At 38.8% G+C, this 22,192-nt stretch overlaps 1 protein-coding gene across 4 annotated transcripts in view; it reads left to right on the top strand.

Annotated features, from left to right (window-relative positions):
- Positions 1-22,192, top strand: part of CNTN1 (contactin 1) — a 269,218-nt gene that overhangs the window by 175,599 nt on the left and 71,427 nt on the right. For all 4 annotated transcript variants that reach the window (XM_036299990.1, XM_036299991.1, XM_036299992.1 and 1 more), the window contains one exon: positions 11,325-11,445. In XM_036299990.1, coding sequence (XP_036155883.1) covers positions 11,325-11,445 — 121 coding nt within the window. The remainder of the gene's footprint in view (positions 1-11,324; positions 11,446-22,192) is intronic.

Raw genomic sequence — 22,192 nt, 5'->3', positions numbered from 1 at the left:
AAATGTGTTCCATGTATTTCTCAGTTGATCTTCACGGCAGTCCTCTATGGAACACATATTATTGTTGTGATTTTCTCCATTTTTGAGGTGAGAGAACTGAGGATAAGGAAGGTTCAGTAACTTGCCGAAATTAATTATTCACCTTGCTAGCAGCAGAGGGAGGATCTGAAACCAGGTGGTCTGACGCAGTCCCCGTGCTCCTCTCTACTTCAGCTTATCATCCACTGGTTAATATCCACACCTACATTTATTAGACAACCCTCCTCCCATTATTTGAAACACTGTAAGATAGTAATGTTCAACTCAGAATTTATTCCATACTCCTGATTAGTGAGCCTTTTATGTTCACTCGAGGTTATCCAAATTATTTCATTTTTCCTATACTATTAGCTACCTTTGCAGTACATTGTAAATAAAGTCTACAGAGTCTCAGGTGGTCTAACTATAAAATTCTTAATGACCTCCTTTAGGTAGGTAGATGTATGTGTCTGTTTGCAGGTATGTGGCTATGCATTTGCCCTGACTATATTGACAACACCATTCATAATTAAAGGAGACAGATTTCATACCCTTAGGATATATTTATTTTTTAAAGAAAATATTAATTAGACTGAACATGTCACAAAAATATGTTAAATATGAGCAAGCCATACATATTCCATCCTAGAGCATGTTATGAGCTTGAACAGAAATTTTGCTTCTGTAAGACATGCCAAAAAGGGGGGGGGGGGAGAAAGAGGGAGAAATAACAATAATAAAACGGGCATCATTTTTATGTATTTCAATTTCACATTTACTCTATTCACTGTTGAGCAAGGAAAAGGTTGTCCAGAGTTAGGGAACAACAGGTTGGAAGAGAACAGGAGGGTAGTACGGTAATACGGGAAAAGGCAAAGGTCAAATTAGACCTGCAGAAAGCAGGCACAGTGAGATGACATAAGCCCTAAAGTGGTACTTTTAAACCCAGAGCAGTTTTTCTGCCTAGGCGACTTTGGTTGTGACAACTGCAGGGTGGTTGGAGAAGGGCAGTGTGTACGGGCATCAGTTGAACACGTGTGCTGCTAAACTCCTATAACACCGGGGACAGTCGGCACAACAGAAAATGACCTGATCTAAATTGTCTATAGTGCCAAGATTGAGAAACACTCCTCTAGAGGAAGATTAAAAAAGAGAGACTTGGGAATAAATGAATTGTCCACTGAAAGATTTTAAGAAGGATGTTAGAAACAAAGAGCATTATATTATTTTGAGCAGATGCGAATGCCGAGGACAAAGATTTATGAGGCTAGAATAAACTTTTGCCAAAATAGTATGGAATAGAGGGTATATTTAATGGTGTGTGTGTGTGTGTGTGTGTGTGTGTGTGTGTGTGTGTGTGTGTGTGTGAATTTAAGGTCATATGTTTTTATGAGCAGTGGAAGAGAAAAAGAAATATGTAAATGTGTATAGTCCCCTGACATAGTCTGTGATACACACAAAACTCATAAAGGCATTCTACCTTTGGCCAAATTTTTTCTCAGTTCTTACCAGTAATTAATTGGAAAAAAAAACCTAGAGAATTCTGTCATCTCTCTCTCCTTTGCATGTCCCTGTGAACACATGCCCTTTTAGACCTCCATTTTACTACCCTAATACCTTTACTTAAACCTAACTATTGTATTTTATTTGATGTTCGCATCAGCTAGCAAGGAGGTGGGTATCTATGTTCACTACATGTGTCTACTCACACGTCTAGTATAGAGACCATGTGAGCCAAAGTTACTCTCTAGCATAACATCCCATCGCCTCGTCTAGTCCTTAGTAAGCATTTGTTGGTAGAAGCAGGTCTTTGTTCTTCAGAGATGTATTGGCTTAGGGAGAATCTCCAAAAATGCATAGAATATTAAAGACCCATTTGTTTTACTAGTATATAGAACTCCTTGCATACTTACACATTGCTGCAGTAATTATTCTGGCTTTTATTCTTGCAAAATACAGTGAGTGTTTAAAATTTTAAAAAGGGGAAAATAAGCATGGAAACTTTATAGAGTTTTAGCAATGCTAATATTTTACATCGTGGACTTTGATTTTTTTTATTTCTGATATCACACTAGAAATATACTATTTGTCATTAGCTGTTGCATTCCCCCCTCCCCACCCCCACCCCCCAAAAAATAAACACCATTAATTTTTCCAGCTTGTTTTTAAGAACAGAACAATATCTAAAGATCTGGATTCTTGTTCTGGTCTTGCCATTGAAGAGTTAGTTATATGACCTTGGGCACAACAGTTACTCTGAGCCTCCAGGTTCTCATCTGCCTCACGAGGAAGTTGGGCTACATCAGAAGTTTTGAAAAGCAACAATAAATAATTTTTAGCAGCAGAATCCTTCTTTTTTTTCAAAGAAAATTTAAATCAGAACGCCCGTAAATTAAAAAGATGAATGTAAGGTTGCTCTGACTGAAGAAATTGTATGCATGTGTGTGTGCATGTGTGGGAGACTACATAGCCAAAAGCCTAACCATAGGGCTTCTCACACTTTCCTGTCAAAAAATTCCCCAATCTGATCCCTTCCTCTACCGAGTGGCCTGTGAAGATCTTCAGAACCCTGTGGCTAATGGCAGCCAATTTAAAACCCATACAAATTAAATGATACCCAAGTTTTCTTTCAACTCGAAAACATAGCTTCTAAATCCAAAGCTTTGATGTTTTTGTCCCTCATTCAAAATGCTAAGGCAGAGACCTCAAGAAAAATTTCTTCTTTTTTGAGTTTTAATTTAAAATGAGCCAATTGATCAAAATTGGACTCTGGCCATCAAAATAGTCAAATTTAGGGATGTTCAACATTTCCATTGGTCTATATATACTGGGTGATTTCCCAGTAATTTTTCTCCACCACTTCCCTAATTTATGTATGCTTTTAAATTTTCAAAAACATTACTTCATGTTAATGTTTTTAAGATATATATATATATATATATCTTTAATTTTATTTACATTCTATCTTAATGCTGATGTATTACTTAAAATAACAGTAACTTGAATATTAGATAATATTAGGAAATTAGTGTTAATTATGTGTGAAAATGTTTTTTGTTTTTATCATGCAAGAGAATGGCCTTACTTTTTTGGAGATTCAATGTAATGTTTTGAGGAGTGAAATCTGATTTGTTTTTTAAGGCTTCAACAATAGATAGATGGGGGATAGAGAAAATAAAATATAGAACCAGCTAGATAGATAATTAGATAAAGCAAATATGGCAGGAAGTTTACAGTTATTGACTCTAATTGGTTGGTATACAGGTGCCATTGTACTGTTCTTTCTATTTTCTTATATATAAACATATAGATAAAATTATAACATATTTTATTCTTCCTGCTATGAGGAAGTATCCACATTTACCTACCAAACTAAGAACTTAAATCCCATTGTCTGACCTTTATAAGCACTAGTTTGGTGACAGCTTGACCTTATGAAACCAGGACTGTATGCGAACTCTTAAACCTTCCACCAGTAGCTTCACTCAAAATCCCAAATTTCTTCTCTCTAAAATGGAAATGTTAATAGTATCTCCCTAAGAATTATAAATTAGATAAGACAATGTAGATAAAGTAGCTAGCAAATTGTCACATATAATATATCTAAGAGACATTTAATAAATTAGTAGTAGCGATTGCAGTGGCAGCAGCAATAGTCAAAGTAGTAGTAGCAGTTTTAATAGTAGTATGTTTAGCAGCTTGAACATCTGGCATTTCTTGCTCCTAATAAGCTGGAAGACTTTGTTGCCTCACCTTAAGCATCACTTTGCTGGCATGGGGAATTTGAGCAATGGTCCTATATTACCACGCTTCTTGGCATCTTCCTTCTTAAAAATTGGGATGTGTATTCTGTGTTTCCAGTCTGCAGGTGATTGTTTTGTTTTCCATATTTGTTGACATAGTCATATTATGATTTTGATAGAATAAGTCTCTGTGGCTTGAAATAATTCTATTGGTATCCCATCTGCCCCTTGTATCTTCCCAATAATTTCAGGCAGGGTTTGTTGGAAAAGACAATAGTGTTGGGGAAAATGGAAAGCAGCAGGAAAAGAGGAAAGCCAAATTGGGATGGTTTGGCTCCATAAAAGAAACCATAGGCATGCATCCACAGGCGCTGAGCAGGGCTGCTGAGGACGGGACATTGTGGATCACACGCATTCATGGAGTCACCAGGAATCAGAGCCAACTCAATGGCACATAACACACTAACGTTAGTAGCAGTAGCGGTAGTAGCATCCTATTAACAGCCACAGCAGAAGCAATAGTAGTATTGTATCCTCATCTCTAAAATATGGTTAAGCCTGGCCTGCGTGGCTCAGTGGTTGAGTGTCAACCTATGAACTAGAAGGTCACAGTCCGATCCCCGGTCAGGGCATATGCCCAGGTTGCAGCCGTATCCCCAATGTGGGGGCGTGCAGGAGGCAGTCAATCAATGATTCTCTCTCATCATTGATGTTTCTCTCTCTCTCTCTCTCTCTCTCTTTCTCTCTCTCTCTTCTTCTCCCTTCCTCTCTGAAATCAATAAAATTATATTTAAAAAATAAATAAAAATGCTTAAGAAAATTACCTATCACACAGGGCTGTTGTTAAGAGCAAGTGAGTTTGCACGTGTAAAGTATTTATAGTAGTTCCTGGCACCTTGGAGTCCTTTACTAAATATTTACTGTTAGTCATGTTGATGATGGTGGTGTTTAAGTTTAAAGTTGCATATAATGTATTTGCTATAGTTAAGTTTTCTTTAACATAACCAGTCAAAAGTAAAAAAGAAATGTTTTATTTTTCATGGATACAGCATGTATTATACATATATAATTATTTTTACTTATAAGTTTCTAAACTCTTCACTTAAAAGGATATGCTTTCTTCCATCCTTCAATATAGATGCCTTCATTCTGAACTTTGACAGAACAAAAAATATGTTTTTGTTGATATATAGCTGTTATGAGCTATACATTTTATCTAGCCCTTGTCTATACCATATCTGTAATATTTTTCATCCTGATTAATTCAATTGTTAATAGTAATTTAGATTCATTTATACTGCAGGAATGAGTTAGTTCGTGGCAGGGGGGGAAGGAAGATATAGGCACTTATATTTTGGTAGTCTTTTGATTCAAATTTGGGAAATTTCTAAGTGGTAAACCACATATACACTTTGGAATATCCCTGAGCTGTGCTATCACAATTTCCAGTATGTGATTCAGCTCTCCTCATATGAAGGGAAGCATTCTGTAATTCAGCCAAGCTGTGGTTTTTAGTGAAAAATATAGAGAGCATTCGTATCTAATTTGTGGCTAGAATGTGCTGAGGTCCATGATCTTTACTTGCTTTGTAAGCTTTCTGTTGACCACTGAGAAGTTCTACTTCTCCTGAGGTATGAAAAGTGCTAGTGCCATTTATAAAACCTCCAGGAAAGCTTTTCTACACACATAGCTAGCTATATTGGAAGTGATATCGTGTTTTTCCTTTGCTTTCCTTCTGAGGCATTTCAATGCCACACCTTCACCAAATATAGATCAAATGAGAATAAATGATAAAGTCACTTATTATTGCTTTATAGAAGTAGACCCATCATTACCACCTAATTTCTAATGTTTTGAAAAGAGCTGACTTTTAAAATGAGCTTAGCATTAAACTTTTAGGATAGTTTAATTAAAACTTTTAGAGAATTAACTATGAAGAGTCAATAACTCTAAGTGCAATGTAATATTTTGACATAAAACAATTTGTGTCTTTCATTACATGTGAAAAGTATAAAAATAATGACCCCATTATTGATTTCAGAATAAAATAAGTAAAGAGCAATATGTTTCAAATTGAGAGTCTAGGGGGGAAAAAGAGCAATTTTATTAAGAAAAAAAGAATATTAAGTTTAGACTATTCAAATGTTTCACAAAGGGCAATTATAGTGCCACAATTTGTTAATTTTATTATTTTTTTCTATTCTCAATTTATTTTAAAATAAAATACTTTTAATTTCTGAAGTGTTTTTTTTAATTCCAATCTAATCACATGGTTTATTGATATAGTAGTTTAATAATAGGATTATCTTTCTCTTAGAGGATGAAGCAAACAAAGTAGTGAGTTTACATAATGAGGCATGTAATAGAATTAAGTGCTTTTTACTTTTATGCAAACATTATTCTTTCCATAATATTACTATCTATGTCATAATAGTTTAAAATGATTTTTCTTAATATCTTTTCATTAATGAATATTTGGTGTCAAAATACAGTGCTAGTAATGATGTCTAAGCCTATTAAAGCAGACATTTTTACAAATATATAGTGTTTAAATTATTTTATTTTACCACAATTATCTCTTTTTCTAACAGAAAATTACTCAGCACTATGTGCCAATTAGTCTTTAGAAAAAGTTACCTGCTTCACAGTTTTCCTCTTCCCTTCAAATATTTTTTAAATCATTTATAAATGGTAAAATAATATTTCTTTACCCCCTCCCTTAGAAGAATTCTATTTAACATGGTATGAGGATTCAGGCCAAGTACAAACTTGGGCACAGTCTCCGAGGTCATCTTCACTTCTGGAACCTACTCCACATGCTGGGAGTTGCCAAAACCAGTCTCCGTTTTGATTTGCTGGAAGGAACTCACAGAACTCCCCGAAAGCTATTATACTTATGGTCACAGTATTTTACAGGAAAGGCATACTAACTAAGCTCAGCCCAGGGCAGCAGTGCACAAGGCAGAGTCCAGGAGAAGAACCAAACACAGAGCTTCCACTGTTCTCTCCCCATTGAATCAATATACATTACTCTATCAACCTTGGTATGTAGCAATAAGCACAGAGTATTGCCAGTCAGGGAAGCTTACCTGAGCTTTGGTTCCAGAGATTTTATTGGGGCTTAATTACATAGGCATAACTGATTGATTGCCCAAATGGTTAATCTAGGTCTCTAGGTTGACTGATATCACATGACCCCAAACCCCTACTTACTCTGAATCCCAATCTCGTTCTTTCTGGCATAGCCCAGCCCCTACTCTAAAACTATCCAGGTGCTGCTGACTCCCACACTAAATCACACTGTTAGACTATTCAGTATGACCCAAGTACCTGGGCAAAGAAAGACGTATAGGTGACCTTTCAGAAGCTGAGGACAAAGAGCAGGCCTCTCTTGGGCAAAGGCCCAATTCTTTATAAAACATTTGGTTAGAAAAATAGGCCTCCATTTTCTTATATGTTAGTGCATTCTCCTCTCTATAAATGTGCATATTATTTCTGAAAAATTTATATTTCTTCATGGAATTAGTGTATAAATAATTTGAAATATATTATTTATGGGTAATTGATCTCACGTATATGAATAATAATAGTTCTAAATTCAGCTTTTAAAATTTATGACATTATCATTATCTTGCCTGAAAAAATCATATAAAATTATTAAAAGAATTTAATGAAAATATTTTAGGCAATAGGTGTTTACTAATTCATTTATGCAATATTTATTTGTTGAATTCCTCCTGCATGTCATTTATTTCAATAAGTTATTTATATGCAACAATAAGATCTAGTCCCTCCCTCAAGTAATTATAGTCTAATAGAAGAAATGAACAACTAAACAATTATAGTAAAGAGAAATAGTTATAATGAAAATGTACAAAGGGCAATGCCTAACCCTGCCTTTGGGTTCCAGAGAAGAAAGGGGCATCTAAACTGTGACTTGAAGTTAGCCAAGTGATGAAAGTGGGAAATGCAGGAATCTAGGCATTGCAATGGATATGTACACAGGTCTGCAGGAAAGAAAATCCTATATAATAAAAGGCTAATATGCAAATCACCCAAACTGTAGAACGACTGGTCACTATGATGTGCACTGACCACCAGGGGGCAGACGATCAATGCAGGAGCTTCCCCCTGGTGGTAGCAGGGGGAGCATCGCTCAGCCAGAAGCTGGGCTCATGCTGGCGAGCGCAGTGGTGGCTCCCGCCTCTGCAGCAGTGCTAAGGATGTCTGACTGACGGCTTAGGCCTAAGCCGTCAGTCGGACATTCCCCAAGGGCTCTCGAACTGTGAGTAGGCACAGGCCGGGCTGAAGGACTCCCCCCCCCCACCCCGCCCCACCGAGTGCATGAATTTTGTGCACTGAGTCTCTAGTAAATAATAAAGAGTAAGTTGTCTCCAGAGGCTAGGAGTTGGGTGAAAGGAAAATTGGAGGAGGTAGCAAGAGTGCGTACTTTACACTGATACCAAATAAAATGAGTCTCATTATATGCTTATGAGATGCTGCAATTTTCACAGGCTATTTGAACTTGCTAAGCAAATTCTGCTTGTAGCTGAAGAGAACATATATTATCTTAAAAGCAGATGCCAGAATTCTTGATGAGCAACTTGACTAGTTCACTCAAACAATGTATATTTAGTATTATTATGTTCCTGGTATTATACTGGTTCCTATGGATACTGCACATATGGTTTTATATATATATATATATAGATAGATATATAGATATATAGATATATAGATATATAGATATATAACACAGGGATACAATGCTGAACAAAACAGGTGTGTTTCCTCCTTCATTAAACTCACAGTTCTCCATGGAGACAGACTTTAACCACATAATTATACAGTTATATCATTGCAATTGAGATATATACTATGACATAAGGTAAGAAGTGCTATAACAAAATATAACAAGAGAAAATGGGAAGAGTTGCTCAAGGAAATGACTTGAACTGGTATTGATGGGGAGAGGTTAAGTATTATTTGGGTGATGGCGGTAAGGGAGTGTGGAATGCGGGGTTTGGGAGAGGAATTACCATGGAGTACCATAGATCAGAGAGACCAAGGTGCATTTAAGTCCTAGAAAAGGAGTGCTCCTTTGAAATCAGAGTGTAAGTGAAAGGGTAGCATGGGTTGAGCTGGGATATTGGACAGGATCTACAGAAAGCTGCTCGATTTGTCATTGTAACACTTTTATCTGGGAAAGGGGACACTTTCTAGAGGTTTCAATTTGTTTTTTCAGAAAGTGGGATTGACTGATTATATTTGCATTTTTAAAAGGTCACACTGGGTGGCAAATGGAGAAAAGAATAGAGTGAGATGGGGTGGAGGTTGTGACCAAACAGGATATAGTAACTCACTCAGTCAGAGATGTTGGTTGCTGGGAGAAGGGCAGAGGCTGTAGTGATGAAAAGGAATGGATAAAGTGCAGTATTTATGCTGGAATTATAAGGAAGTTGAAGAAGAGGTTGAGAATGTTCTCAAAGTTTTTGGAAAGTGTGTTGTCATAGGTGACTAGAAAAAGTTGAGTGGGGAAGAAAAGTCAAATGTTAGTAAAGTAAAGTGAGTTGAAGAAATATGACAACCATAATAAAATAGATTGGGGAATAAGAGGTAAGAAAAATGAAAAACACTAAAAACAGCAAGTAAGGTTTTGAGAAATAAATATGGTCAGAATCCAAGCAGCCATCAAAGAATTAAGCAGCTTAACAAGAGGAGGTAAGAATGACTCTTTGTCCAGGGGATAGAAGAGAAGACCAGAGAGAAGTAAGGGATGGTAGTGGGAGTGGATACCATCAAGAAGGCAGAGCACTGGGGGAGGTGAGGGTCACTGAGAAATCCCTCTGAAAATATAACCAACGGGACTTTTAAGAATAGAACTGTGAAATGGATGATAATTCTTTCTGTTGATTTGCCCTATCTTGTGGGATACAACTAATTCCATCACCTTCAGTTCTTCAGTAAACCCACTTTACTAGGGAATACTTTGTGTTAGTAGGTTTTATGACAAAAATATGGAAAGGGCTGCATTTCTAGCCTGGAGATCCTTCGATTGGCAAAGAAATAACTAAGAAAGCAGAAGGAAAGAACTCGCCTACCCGAGGAATTTATACAAATCTTAGAAATTGGATGTTTAGCCAATCTAGATCTCAAGGAACAGGAAGACACCAAATGACATTAAATTGCATAACCTCTATGTTTTTACTAAGAATGACTAGTATCAAGGAACAAGGTGTGTGACTACTGACCAGTTCTTTATATCGAGATAGTAGTATTCTGTTACAACCAGCTGAATATGCTCAGATTAAAACTAGCTCTTATTCTTAACTTCATTCATCAAGCAAGGACTGCAAGCCCAAACACTTTCCAAAATCAGCATGGAATTTAATATGTGAAGGGGCCTCTGGTGGAGCCTGTGATGAAGTAGAGCATCCATTCATATAGAGTGATTAAAATAAAAAATAATTTTTCAGGTTTATTATATCACATAAATAATACCCTCCTGTGTTATGTAAAATATTAACCTACTTATTAATTAACCATTCATTCTTTAATATATTTGATTAGAATAGTAAATCAATATTTTTGGTTCTCAGGAAAGCCAAATTGACTTTTAAAAATGTTTCTCTTAAGAGAATTTTTTTGAGATAATGAGCAAAGATTAGGCATGCTCCCACTACCATAGAAGCTGAACGACCTTAGTTAAATTACTTGGATACTCTAGTCTCACATTTATCTTTTGTAAAATGGACATAATAGGAACTATCTCAAAAGAGAATTAAATGAGATAATATGTATACTTGCATAGCCCAGGACTTGGTGCAGACTAGGCATTTGATAAATAGTACCTATTTTTAGAAATTTCAGTGAGGTGGTGTGTTATTATTCCCAAGCAAAATTCCCTCAAGCTTCCTTCAAAATAAATATATATATATATATATATATATATATATATATATATATATATATATATATATATATATTCTCTTTTGAGCCCTGGGAATAGAGCAATGAACAAGACAAAAATCATTGCCCATATGGAGCTTATATTTTGGCAAAAAAAAGAACATGCAAGTAGAATTTTTCTTTTTGACAGGTTCTGTAAACTTTGTAAAGTGAACTGTGACACATCCTGAAATTATTAATTAGATCAATTCTTCCAGACCAAGTTAATAATTCTTCCTAGCCGTATAGCATGAATTTGTCCTCACTGACATTCATCACTAAGATTTTTAGACCTTAATATTTCTCTTGAAAAGACTCCAAGACATAGTTTCATCCCTTGGTTTCTCCCAGGATGTCCCTCTGCTAGTAGAAATAATAAAATGTTAAAGATACGGGGGCTAAAATGGACCTTGAGTAATTAACTCACTTTATTTTTTACCCAAGAAAGCCCGAAGTTTAAGTATCCTGAGCAAAGACATGTGGTTAACATATCTACCATAGATGCCTTTCCATGGGGTTCATTTTGTTAGAGTAAAAAATGTGCTCCTTGTATCCTAAATGCCACATAATTGGTCAAAAATGTACTGATTTGAGTGACTGCTGCTTTGCTCCCAGCTGGACGCCAATGGGGAACTGCTCATTCGAAATGCCCAGCTGAGGCATGCTGGCAGATACACGTGCACCGCGCAGACCATTGTGGACAACTCCTCAGCTTCTGCCGACCTTGTTGTGCGAGGTAAGAGTTTCCACATTCTAACATTATAAAACCAAAGTTATTCCACTTGCATAACTATGTATAATCTTCTGGTAACTCTGGCCCGAATCCTTAGATGTTTCAAGTCTTGATCCTTGAGAACAGCTTCTCATGCCTAAGAATAATTTCTGCCAGACAAGTAGTAAACAACACTGATTTTGTTTGTTTTACTAACTACATGTCTTCTAGACACTTATACCGCATACCACCTACTAAATGCCTGTGCTTGTAAACTTAGTGCTTACCAGAAGTTCTCAGTGCCTGCTAATACTTTTTTTGTGTGCTGAGTATAGTGGTGTTTCTTTATTTTTTTTATGGAAAAATATGCTTGTGCCAATGTTATCTATTCATTACTATCATCTGAGAATAAATAGTGAATTTATATATGTGTCATGTTTCTATTCTATGCTTATTTTCAGACTAGTGCTATACATACTTGAGAGGGTGCTATACATACATATTGAAAATATAACCCTTTTGGAACTGAATACTGTATAGATGTGAGGCCACCTCAGAACATGCTTTATCTTTTCCAAAATCATTCATGGGCTCTTCACTCACTGCCCACAGAATGAAGATCATTCCTTTTAACTAAGCACCCAAGGAGTTCCATGGCTTACCTCAGCCCTTATCCTTAATCTCTCACCAATCCTCGTAACCAACTCCACTATCCAACTAATCCACAAAAATACCCTAGCATTTCTACCTCTGTTCCTTGGTTCACAGCATTCCTTCCATATCCTGTTCTCATCGTTTGTTGTTCAAATCTTATCTATCCTTCAAAGTGTGACTCAAGTATTAACAAACTCACGAGTCCTTTCTGGATGGTCCAAAGATGAGCCTCTCTTCTAAACTTTTACAATGATTTCAACTTCTCTAGTGTTTTATAGCAATCTGTGTACCTGTCATATTCTCTACTGTTGTATAATTTACATAATTTTAAATTAATTTTAGTGAGGTACAGAATTCCCATGCATAGTTTCATAGCTCTCATTTTCTCTCTGTGTCTGTATCTATTTTTTATATTAGAAAAAAATCTACTTCTTTATATTTCACCTGCTAGAAATATGTCTTCACCATTATTTAATTGCACATCTCAGTCAATATTTTTTTGCGCAGTCAAATAAATGTTATCTGTGTTTTGTTTTTTTCAATCCTCCTTACAGATCTAGAACAATACAATTTCACCCAATCTCATGTGACTTCTGCATTTCCCTGTAGAGCAATGATAATATGGAGTCCCCACATCACACTGGGAAATTGCTTGAAAGCATTTTATTCTAGTTGAATATGTTCTCCAATAGAGCTTTAAGAATTCTGGCTGAAATTTCTTTAACCAACTGAAATTAGACATTCATTTCACATAACACTTATTTGAATATTAATAAAACTCCAAAGCTACAAAATATTAAATCAAAGAGAATTCATTTAACTTCAGTATTTCCATTAAGAGCATTTTGTTATCTGGGAAATCTGTTTTCTTTGAGAGTTATCAGGGAGAAAAACTAGTTCACTGTTCTTTCTAGTCAGGTGTTTAGCTATTAGCTATTTGCAGCAATAACCTATGTATATATCTAATTGCAATTGTTTGCATACAAGTAGGTTTACAGTTGAGAGCATGCAAAACACAGAGTTTATTCTTGTGTTATTCTTTTTTAAAATATATTTTTATTGATTTCAGAGATGAAGGGAGAGGGAGAGATAGAAACAACAATGATGAGAGAGAATAATTGATCAGTTGCCTCCTGCACACTCCCTAATGGGAGTCGAGCCCGCAACACTGACAGGGAATCAAAACCATGACCTTTTGGTTTATAGGTTGATGCTCAACCACTGAGCCACATCAGCTGGGCTCTTGTATTATTCTTTATTAATTACTAGAGGCCCAGGGCACATATTCATGCATGGGTGGGGGTCCCTTGGCCTGGCTTGCAATCGGACTGATCATGTCTTCTTGCCCAATCCTGATGGGGGCCAATGGGGGCTAGCCGGCCAGGGGGAGCAGAGGGGGAACTGAAGGAGGTTAGCTGGCTGGGGAGGGATCACAGGAGGGCTCCAGGATGTGTCCAGCCCATCTCACCCAGTCCCAATCGGCCGGACCCCAGAGGCAAGCTAATCTACTGGATGGAGCGCCTCCCTCCTGGTGGTCAGTGCTCATCATAGCAACTGGTCAAGTAGTTGACAGAAAGGTCCACAAATTGGTCAGACACTTAGCATTTTAGGCTTTTATATATATATAGATTTTATTATTTTCCATACAAACAACTGAAGACCTACTTTTGTCCCACCCTGTATTAAATGAATCCTATCTAATAAAAGAGAAACATGGTAATTAGCGTACGACCGCTACCCTTCCCATTGGCTAATCAGGGCAATATGCAAATTAACTGCCAGCCAAGATGGCGGCCGGCAGCCAGACAGCTGACGCGAACAGGGAGGCTTGCTTGCTTCAGTGAGGGAGGAAGCCAAGCTTCCCCGCCTGCCTTGCCGGCCTCTCAGCTGCACTCTAAGCAACATTGTAACAAATATAGAAGCTAAACAAAACCCTGGGTTTCAGCCAGCAGGACCGCAACATTGTTTCAAATACAGAAGGTAAACAAAGGCCAGAAACCTGCTTTCAGCAGCGGAGGTCTCATAGCTGGAGCCGAGCTTCAGAGCTAAAGTTGGCCCAGAATAAAAAAAAAGGAAAAAAGGACAGACTGGGAGCTTCAGTCACCCCCCAGCCTGAAAATGGCCCTCAGCCCCTCACCCAGGCTGGCCAGGCACCCCAGGGGGGACCCCCACCCTAAAGGGTGTGTGACCAGATGCAAACAGCCCTCAGCCCCTCACCCAGGCTGGCCAGGCACCCCAGGGGGGACCCCCACCCTAAAGGGTGTGTGACCAGATGCAAACAGCCCTCATCCCCTCACCCAGGCTGGCCAGGCACCCAAGCGGGACTCCCACCCTGAAGGGGGTGTGACCAGATGCAAACAGCCATTATCCCCTCACCCAGGCTGGCCAGGCACCCAAGCGGGACCCCCACCCTGATCCAGGACACCCTTCAGGGCAAACCAGCTGGCCCCCACCCATGCACCAGGCTTCTATCCTATATAGTAAAAGGGTAATATGCCTCCCAGCACCGGGATCAGCGTGACAGGGGGCAGCGCCCAAACCCCCTGATCGCCCTGCAGCTCTGTGTGTGACAGGGGGCGGGGCCGCAACCTCCCTATCGGCCCTGCTCTATTCATGACAGGGGGGAGCTCCTCAACCCCCTGATCAGCCCTGCTCTGTGCATGACAGGGGGGAGCTCCCCAACCCCCTGATCGCCCTGCGGCTCTGTGTGTGACAGGGTGCGGCGCCCCAAACCCCTGATCAGCCCTGCTCGGTGTGTGATGGGGGAGCTCCCCAACCCCCTGATGGGCCCTGCTCTGTGCGTGACAGGGGGGAGCTCCTCAACCCACTGATTGGCCCTGCTCTCTGTGTGACAGGGTACGGAGCCCCAACCCCCCTGATGGGCCCTGCTCTGTGCGTGATAGGGGGCAGTGCCCCAATCCCCTGATCGGCCCTGCTCTGTGCGTGACAGGGGGTGGCGCCGCAACTTCCCTATTGACCCTGCCTTGAGTGTGACAGGGGGAGGTGCCCCAACCCCCCAATCAGCCCTGCCCTGAGCGTGACTAGGGGTGGCATCGCAACCTCCCGGTCCTCCCTGCTCTGTGCATGACAGCGGGTGGCGCCCCAACTCCCCAATGGCCCTGCTCTGAGCCCGACCAGGGGCTGCACCTAGGGATTGGGCCTGCCCTCTGCCACCCGGGAGCAGGCCTAAGCCAGCAGGTTGTTATCTCCCGAGGGGTCCCAGACTGCAGGAGGGCACAAGCCGGGCTGAGGGACCCCCTCTTCCCCCCGAGTGCACAAATTTTTGTGCACCGGGCCTCTAGTATTATTATAATAGTGGTTATGTTAGAATATATGTACATCAGTTTCTTCATATAGTAATTACATTATAGTAAACTCCCAGTATTCAGAAAGAAGTTTTACAGATATCATTGAAGAATGGTAATGATATTACTCACATATACTTAGATAATTGGTAATCATCATAATGTGTATTTTATACAGCATAATATGCATTATTTACTCAATAAAATAAAGCTATAGCAGGTATTATGTAAAATTATAACTTTTTTCATTTTCTAACATCTTTAGTCCCTAGAACAATACCTTAAAGCAATGGAACCTGGCAAGTGTACTTAGTAGAAATATGAGACAGCATTTTAAGTCCCTGCACTGCAGCATCATGTTCATAAAATTATATGAGTAGATGAAAAGTATTGCTTAGCATTTTTATTTTTTGGAGATCTAATTGGCTTCACTAAGCAATTCATGAATTGGGCAGCATTCCATCTATCAACTAGAAGGGTGCTCCCTGCTTAGTATTTTAAAAGTTAGCAGAGCCATAATTATTCTGAAAACTTTACTTCTAATAATATAAAAGGTATTCATTTTATATCAAGAGACATTTGCAATTAAAATAGTGAAATACACTTCCATATAATTTGTGTTAAAATGTATATACTAGACCTTCAAATATGCTTTACATATTTAAATCATGGGATATAAAATTAGTTTATTTATTATATTTCTTATATAAGAAGAACAACTGCCTTAAATAATATTATTATCAGTCCATTTATCCACTTAATTACTTGTTTTTATCTAGGCCAGGATATTTAACCTGGACTGAAATTGTATATAAAGTTCCATGTGTATGTGCATTTTCCTAGGAAGAGTATTTATGATTTTCACCAGATTGTCCTAGCCAGCAATGGTCACGATTATCTCGTGACATCAATTAAAAATACTGTTTTGTCAGTGAAAGAGGTAATTTTAGAATCAAGATTTTATAATATATTCTGCCGGGGTCCAACCCCAGCGGGTCCAGGGGTTCCCAAAGGCGTAGACGGAGTCGGTGAAGAAGGAATGACACGGAGACAGTGTTGAGTTGATCAGCAGCCTAGCCAGGATCTCTAGCCAGGATCTCCAGCCAAGTTCTGGTCTGGATCTCCAGAGAGGTTCTGCTCTGGATCTCCAGCGAAGTTCTGGTTAGGATCTCCAGCCAGGTTCTGTGCCCATGTTCTCTTGCTAGGTTCTCCAGGTTCTCCAGCCAGGTTCTGTAGCCATGTTCCCTCGCTAGGTTCTCCAGCCAGGTTTTGTCCAGGTTCTCCAGCCAGGTTCAGTCACCAGGTTCTAGTCAGGTTCTCTTGCCAATTTCTGTAGTCAGGTTCAGTCCAGGATCTTTTGCCATGTTCTCTCCAGCAAAGTTCTTCTGTCTCTAGGTTCTGTGTAGGTTCTGTCTTCTTGGTTCTGTCTTCTAAGTTCTGTCTTCTAAGTTCTGTCTTCTAAGTTCTGTCTTGTTACATCTGTATTTATACCAGTTGATTCCAATCCTATCAATCTCTATTCCAAAGGTTAGGGCGTTTCTTATCTCCATTCCAGTAAAGATTATGTAGCTTAAGCATGATTGTTCGTAGTTAAAGCGATTAATTACCCGCCTGGCACTTAGTTAAGAGGTTTTATTCCCTCCCTAACTTCAGGGGAAAATCCCTACCTGGGGAAACAACCTTTCTCAGAGAGCTTGGTTAAAACACATAGTGCCAAGAATGTGAGCAAACATATTAAGAACAGTATGCCATATATGCCAGGTCCCTTGAAACAGCAAGGATGGACCGGCTCCCGGCAATATTCTATATAATAAAGAGGTAATATGCAAATTAACTGTGACACCACACAAGATGGCTGTCCCCATGTGGCCACATGATGGCCGGCAGGGGAGGGCAGTTAGGAGTGACCAGGCCAGCAGGAGAGGGCAGGTAGGGTGACTAGGCCAACAGGGTAGGGCAGATGGGGGGGACCAGGCCAGCAGGGGAGGGCAGTTGGAGGGGACCAGGCCTGCAGGGGAGGGCAGTTGGGGGGGACCAGGCCTGCAGGGGAGGGCAGTTGGGGGGGACCAGGCCTGCAGGGGATGGCAGTTGGGGGGGACCAGGCCAGCAGGGGAGGGCAGTTGGGGGCAACTAAACCAGCAGGGGAGGGCAGTTAGGAGTGACCAGGCAGCAGGGGAGGGCAGTTGGGGGCAATCGGGCTGGCAAGGGAGCAGTTAGGCATTGATCAGGTTGGCAGGGGAGTGGCTAAGGGGTGATCAGGCAGGCAGGCAAAAGCAGTTAGGGGCAATCAGGCAGGCAGGCAGATGAGTGGTTGGGAGCTAGCAGTCCCGGATTGTGAGAGAGATGTCTGACTGTGGGATTGGGCCTAAACTGGCAGTCGGACATCCCCCATGGGGTCCCAGATTGGAGAGGGTGCAGGCTGATCTGAGGGACACCCCCCCCCCCGTGCACAAATTTCATGCACCAGGCCTCTAGTGTGTATATAATATAGACAAAGAAATCTACAAGTCAAACAGCTATTAATTGCTTAATATTTAAAAGTCCTTCAGGTTTTAAAACTATTCTTAGTTTAAGAAAAAAGAACCAGCTATAAGACTTAAAATGATTTTAAAGTTCTTTTGTAAAAATCAAAATTAAGAGGATTGATACAAATTTCCCTCTGTGTTGTTGTAACAAATGTTTTACTTCTTAGGTCCTATAAAAATGCATTTCAGTTTGCTAAATCAAGCATGTGTGACGCATATGTACATCTCTGGATGAATGTTCTTTAGCAAAGCTATTCCTAGAGGATTTAAAGCTCTTCAGCTAAAAAAAAAAGTGTCCTTTAAGGGGAAAGATTTTTCAAGATTTATTCAGCACCATTATGGGAACATTAATGCAACATGCCAAATCTCAATTCTCTTTCATGAGTGCACTTTTGGACAGCATTCAAAAATGGACCATAAAATTAGGCCACCAAAGCAAGAAATTAGGTTTGACCTTCATATTTTACTGTTTTTCCATGGCATTTCTGCTATATTATAAATATCCTTGGCAGTGCTATCAGCTTTGTTTGCTATTAAAATTGCCAAAATAGAAAATGCAATAATGATTATAATTTTCAGACCCCCCTTTCTACATCTGACATAATGTATTAAACAAAATTTATATAGTGCTGAAATTTAAAAAGAAAAAGAAAAAAGAAGAAAAGACTTTCAGTACCTGAAACATTTGTTCTCATTCTCAACCCCAATATAGGCTGCATAAAATTTGGAAATTTTTAAAATATGTTTTTATTGATTTCAGAGAAAGGAAGGGAAAGGGAGCAGGAGGTAGAAGCTGCCTCCTGTTCATCACCTACTGGGGATCAAGCCCATAACTCGGGCATGTGCCCTGACAGGGAATTGAACCATGACCTCCTGGTTCATGGGATGGTGCTCAACAAACTGAGCCACAGGCACTGGGCTGGAAATGCTTTTTTATTTTTAATTTCAGAGGAAGGGAGAGAAAGAGAGAGAAAGAAACATCAGTGATGAGAGAGAATCATTGATTGGCTGTCTCCTACATGCCCCACACTGGGGATGAGCCTGCATACAAAACATGTGCCTCGACCGGGAATCACACCCAGGACCTCTTGGTTCCTAGGTCAATGCTCAATAACCAAGCCATGCGGGCCGGGCTGGAAATGTTTTTAAAGTAAGTGAACTTAAAGTGGATAATATAAAAATTGTGTAAATCATTTTATCTCCAAATCAAGTTTGTATTTTTATATGGTTATATTAGAAACTTATACCATTTTATGCAGATTTTTATTTAAATGGGAACATGTGTGTATGTATTTCTGTAAAGCTTTCCACTTTACTTCTAAGACCAAAATACAGTTACAGAATGAAAATGCATATAACTTAGATGTCTCCTTTATTTGATGTAATCCACTGAAGTTTTTATTACATGGCCTAATGATATGGTTACCAGATTCTTCCTCAAGGAGGTCATTTTGGTTGATGACTAACCCACTCTTAAATTCTGTGTTGGATAAGTGAACATAGCCAAATAAGTAATGTGATGGAAGCTGTCAATATACATTTTAGTCTGAGTAATATTTCTTTATTTTATACCATCATCATAATGGTTGGCTAATGGTCTTTCCTACAGAAAATTCTCTTGAGAATGTATTACTCCCAGCTGTTCTAGATTAACAGAGGCCATATGCAAGGCTTACCTTTCTTCACTGTCCAGGCAAAAATATTTTGAATTATTTATTTGGAGGTATTGTTTCAGATTAATTAGTACTCTTTCTTTAAAAAGTATATGAAATAGATAAACATATTTTAAGATACAAAGGGTCTTAATGATCCCTTAGCAAATCATGCATTTATTAGATGTTTTTCCTTCCAACTTCTTTACAGGAGCTATATAAAATCTCTTCAGGTATGTTCAAATTTGAGTATGCAATTTTAAATCTAGATTAGTCCTTAAAATCATCTAAACAACTTTCATTCTATTATTTTATTTAAAAATATATTTTATTGATTTTTAGAGAGAGGGGAAGGGACAGGGAGAGACAGAGAGAAACACTGATGTGAGAATAGAACATCTATTGGAACCCCCACCAGAAATCAAGCCTGTAACCTGTGCATGTCCTGACCGAGAATCGAACCCACAACCTTTTGGTGCATGGGACAAAGGCCAACCAACTAAGCCATACCAGCTAGGGCTCATTCTTTAATTTTACAAAATTTGGATGCTGAAAGAAAGAGACTTGCTCTATATTACCTACCTCCTTTATGACAATCATCTTGGAACTCCAATTCCGTTTTCTAATTATAATAGGCCTCTTTCAGGTAATATAAAAAATAAAATCTATAGTTAATTTCTAAAAATTCAATAGCTAATACTCTAAAATTTAATACTCGAAAACTTTCTATAGTTAATTTGATACGGTCCAGAAAGATTACCAAGTCTGTTCTAGAACTGCTGCTGCGAAGTAGCAAGTCACTGATTTTGGCTCCTGCTCTTTTCCCTTTTCCTTTCCATCACCTGGCACACAATAATAAAGAGTAATTTATTTTTAAAACATTGTGGTAAAAGGTAAATCCAACGACATTTAAAAGTTTATATTTTTAACTTTTGGGTTTTTTAATGTTCTGTTTGTATGGCTAATTCAGGGACCCTGGATATTAATGAAAGAAAAGGGTCATAGAGTCTGCCATCATGTTAAATGTTTGTGAAAGTCTTGGTGCTAAATCAGGATTTAGATTTCTGTGGTATCTGGCATAAATATTCATATTGTGTTCAAGAATTCCTATATGTATTGAAATTATTATTCAATAATCAAATTTATATTCAAAATTATTGTTAAAACATGACGCCTAAATTCATTCAAGAGGAACTTTTAATAAATGAATTTAATCATTATAAAATTTGGAACAATAGAGAAAAAGGTTTTGTGTAGTATATACACTACGTTAGACAGGCATACAAGTACACAAATACCTACCGCCCCCTAACACACACACACACACACACACACACACACACACACACACACACATTCATGCAAAGAGGTCCAGGAAAGAGATTCACTTTAGGCAGAAAGATGTGATCAGCACAGTCAAATCAAAGAGAATCTTTGAGGTAGTTTTTCAAGTATTTGGGTCAGAAAAACACGCATTTACCTCAGATACTTGGATAATTGCCTCTGCTTTCCACTTGCTCTGGCCAAGAGGGTTTGCCACAGAGACAGTTTAAAGATTCCGGCTCATCAGCCCTCACAGGACTGAGACAGGAAAATGGCCCTCCCTGCCCTCACTGGCTGGAACAATGACGGAGCGCCATTCTGAGGCATCCTGGACCTAGTTGGCACTACACCCCAGCAATACATCTGTCAGTGGTGAAGCCAGCCCAGATATTAAGCATTCTTCTCTCCATTGAGAATCAACACATTCAGAAGCTACTAGAGGCCGTTCAGTTCTCTATAACCATTATGCACTACAGCTGAAATGATAAGTTGAAATGTATATGAGTCTATAATAAAAACGGAACTTAGAAAGTAACTTGACTGTTTCAAAGTTAACAATTATTAGTAGCTTTATTTTAAAAACTTTAGTAAATATAGCAGCTTTCTCAATTTCTACTGAAATTCAAAAGTACATCAATGATTTGAAATCCTATTTCTCAATGTAAGGTCCGTGTAAATTAATGTAAATTCCAGGAAATTTTCAGCTATATTAACAAAGTATACAATTCATTCTGAATGGTCACACTTTTTTAAGCTTTAAGATGGGTCTTGGAAACGATCTAGTTTAACACTTCATTTTATAAATTTAAAAAACAAAACAACAGTATGAGGGTTATAAACAACTAGATGACGTTATAAAATATCCACTGCTATAAATTTAGATTACTTTTCTTTTTCCTCACTGAGTTACAGTGAGATAAGTTTCCTTTGAGGATTTCTTGCCCTCTTCTTCAATGACCTGCTCCTCACTCTCTGTCTTGTAATCAAACTGGTCATCTCTTGGCAAACTGGAATTAATTCATTGCTACAGACTTGGTCTGCATCCTTGGCTCCCTTAAAAAACAGCCAGCAGACTTGCTGTTCCCCATGCCGATTCCAGGAGAGAGAGTGGGGGTACAGGACTCCATAGATGTGCCGTGCTGCCAGGTGCCCCATTCCAGTGCCCTCCACAGACTTTACACACGTTAGTGTGTGTTTGCCAGACAATACCAAAGTAAGCTGACAATCATGCTAATGATGTCAAATTGCAAGAACAGTCCAGATAACCAGTGATGTCCAAAAGCTTGATGAGCATGAATAAGTGGTAATTAGT

The sequence above is a fragment of the Myotis myotis genome, unplaced genomic scaffold (assembly GCF_014108235.1).
Source record: "Myotis myotis isolate mMyoMyo1 unplaced genomic scaffold, mMyoMyo1.p scaffold_m19_p_3, whole genome shotgun sequence".
In the NCBI taxonomy this organism is placed as follows: Eukaryota; Metazoa; Chordata; class Mammalia; order Chiroptera; family Vespertilionidae; genus Myotis; species Myotis myotis.
This window is presented reverse-complemented; position numbering and strand designations above follow the sequence as displayed.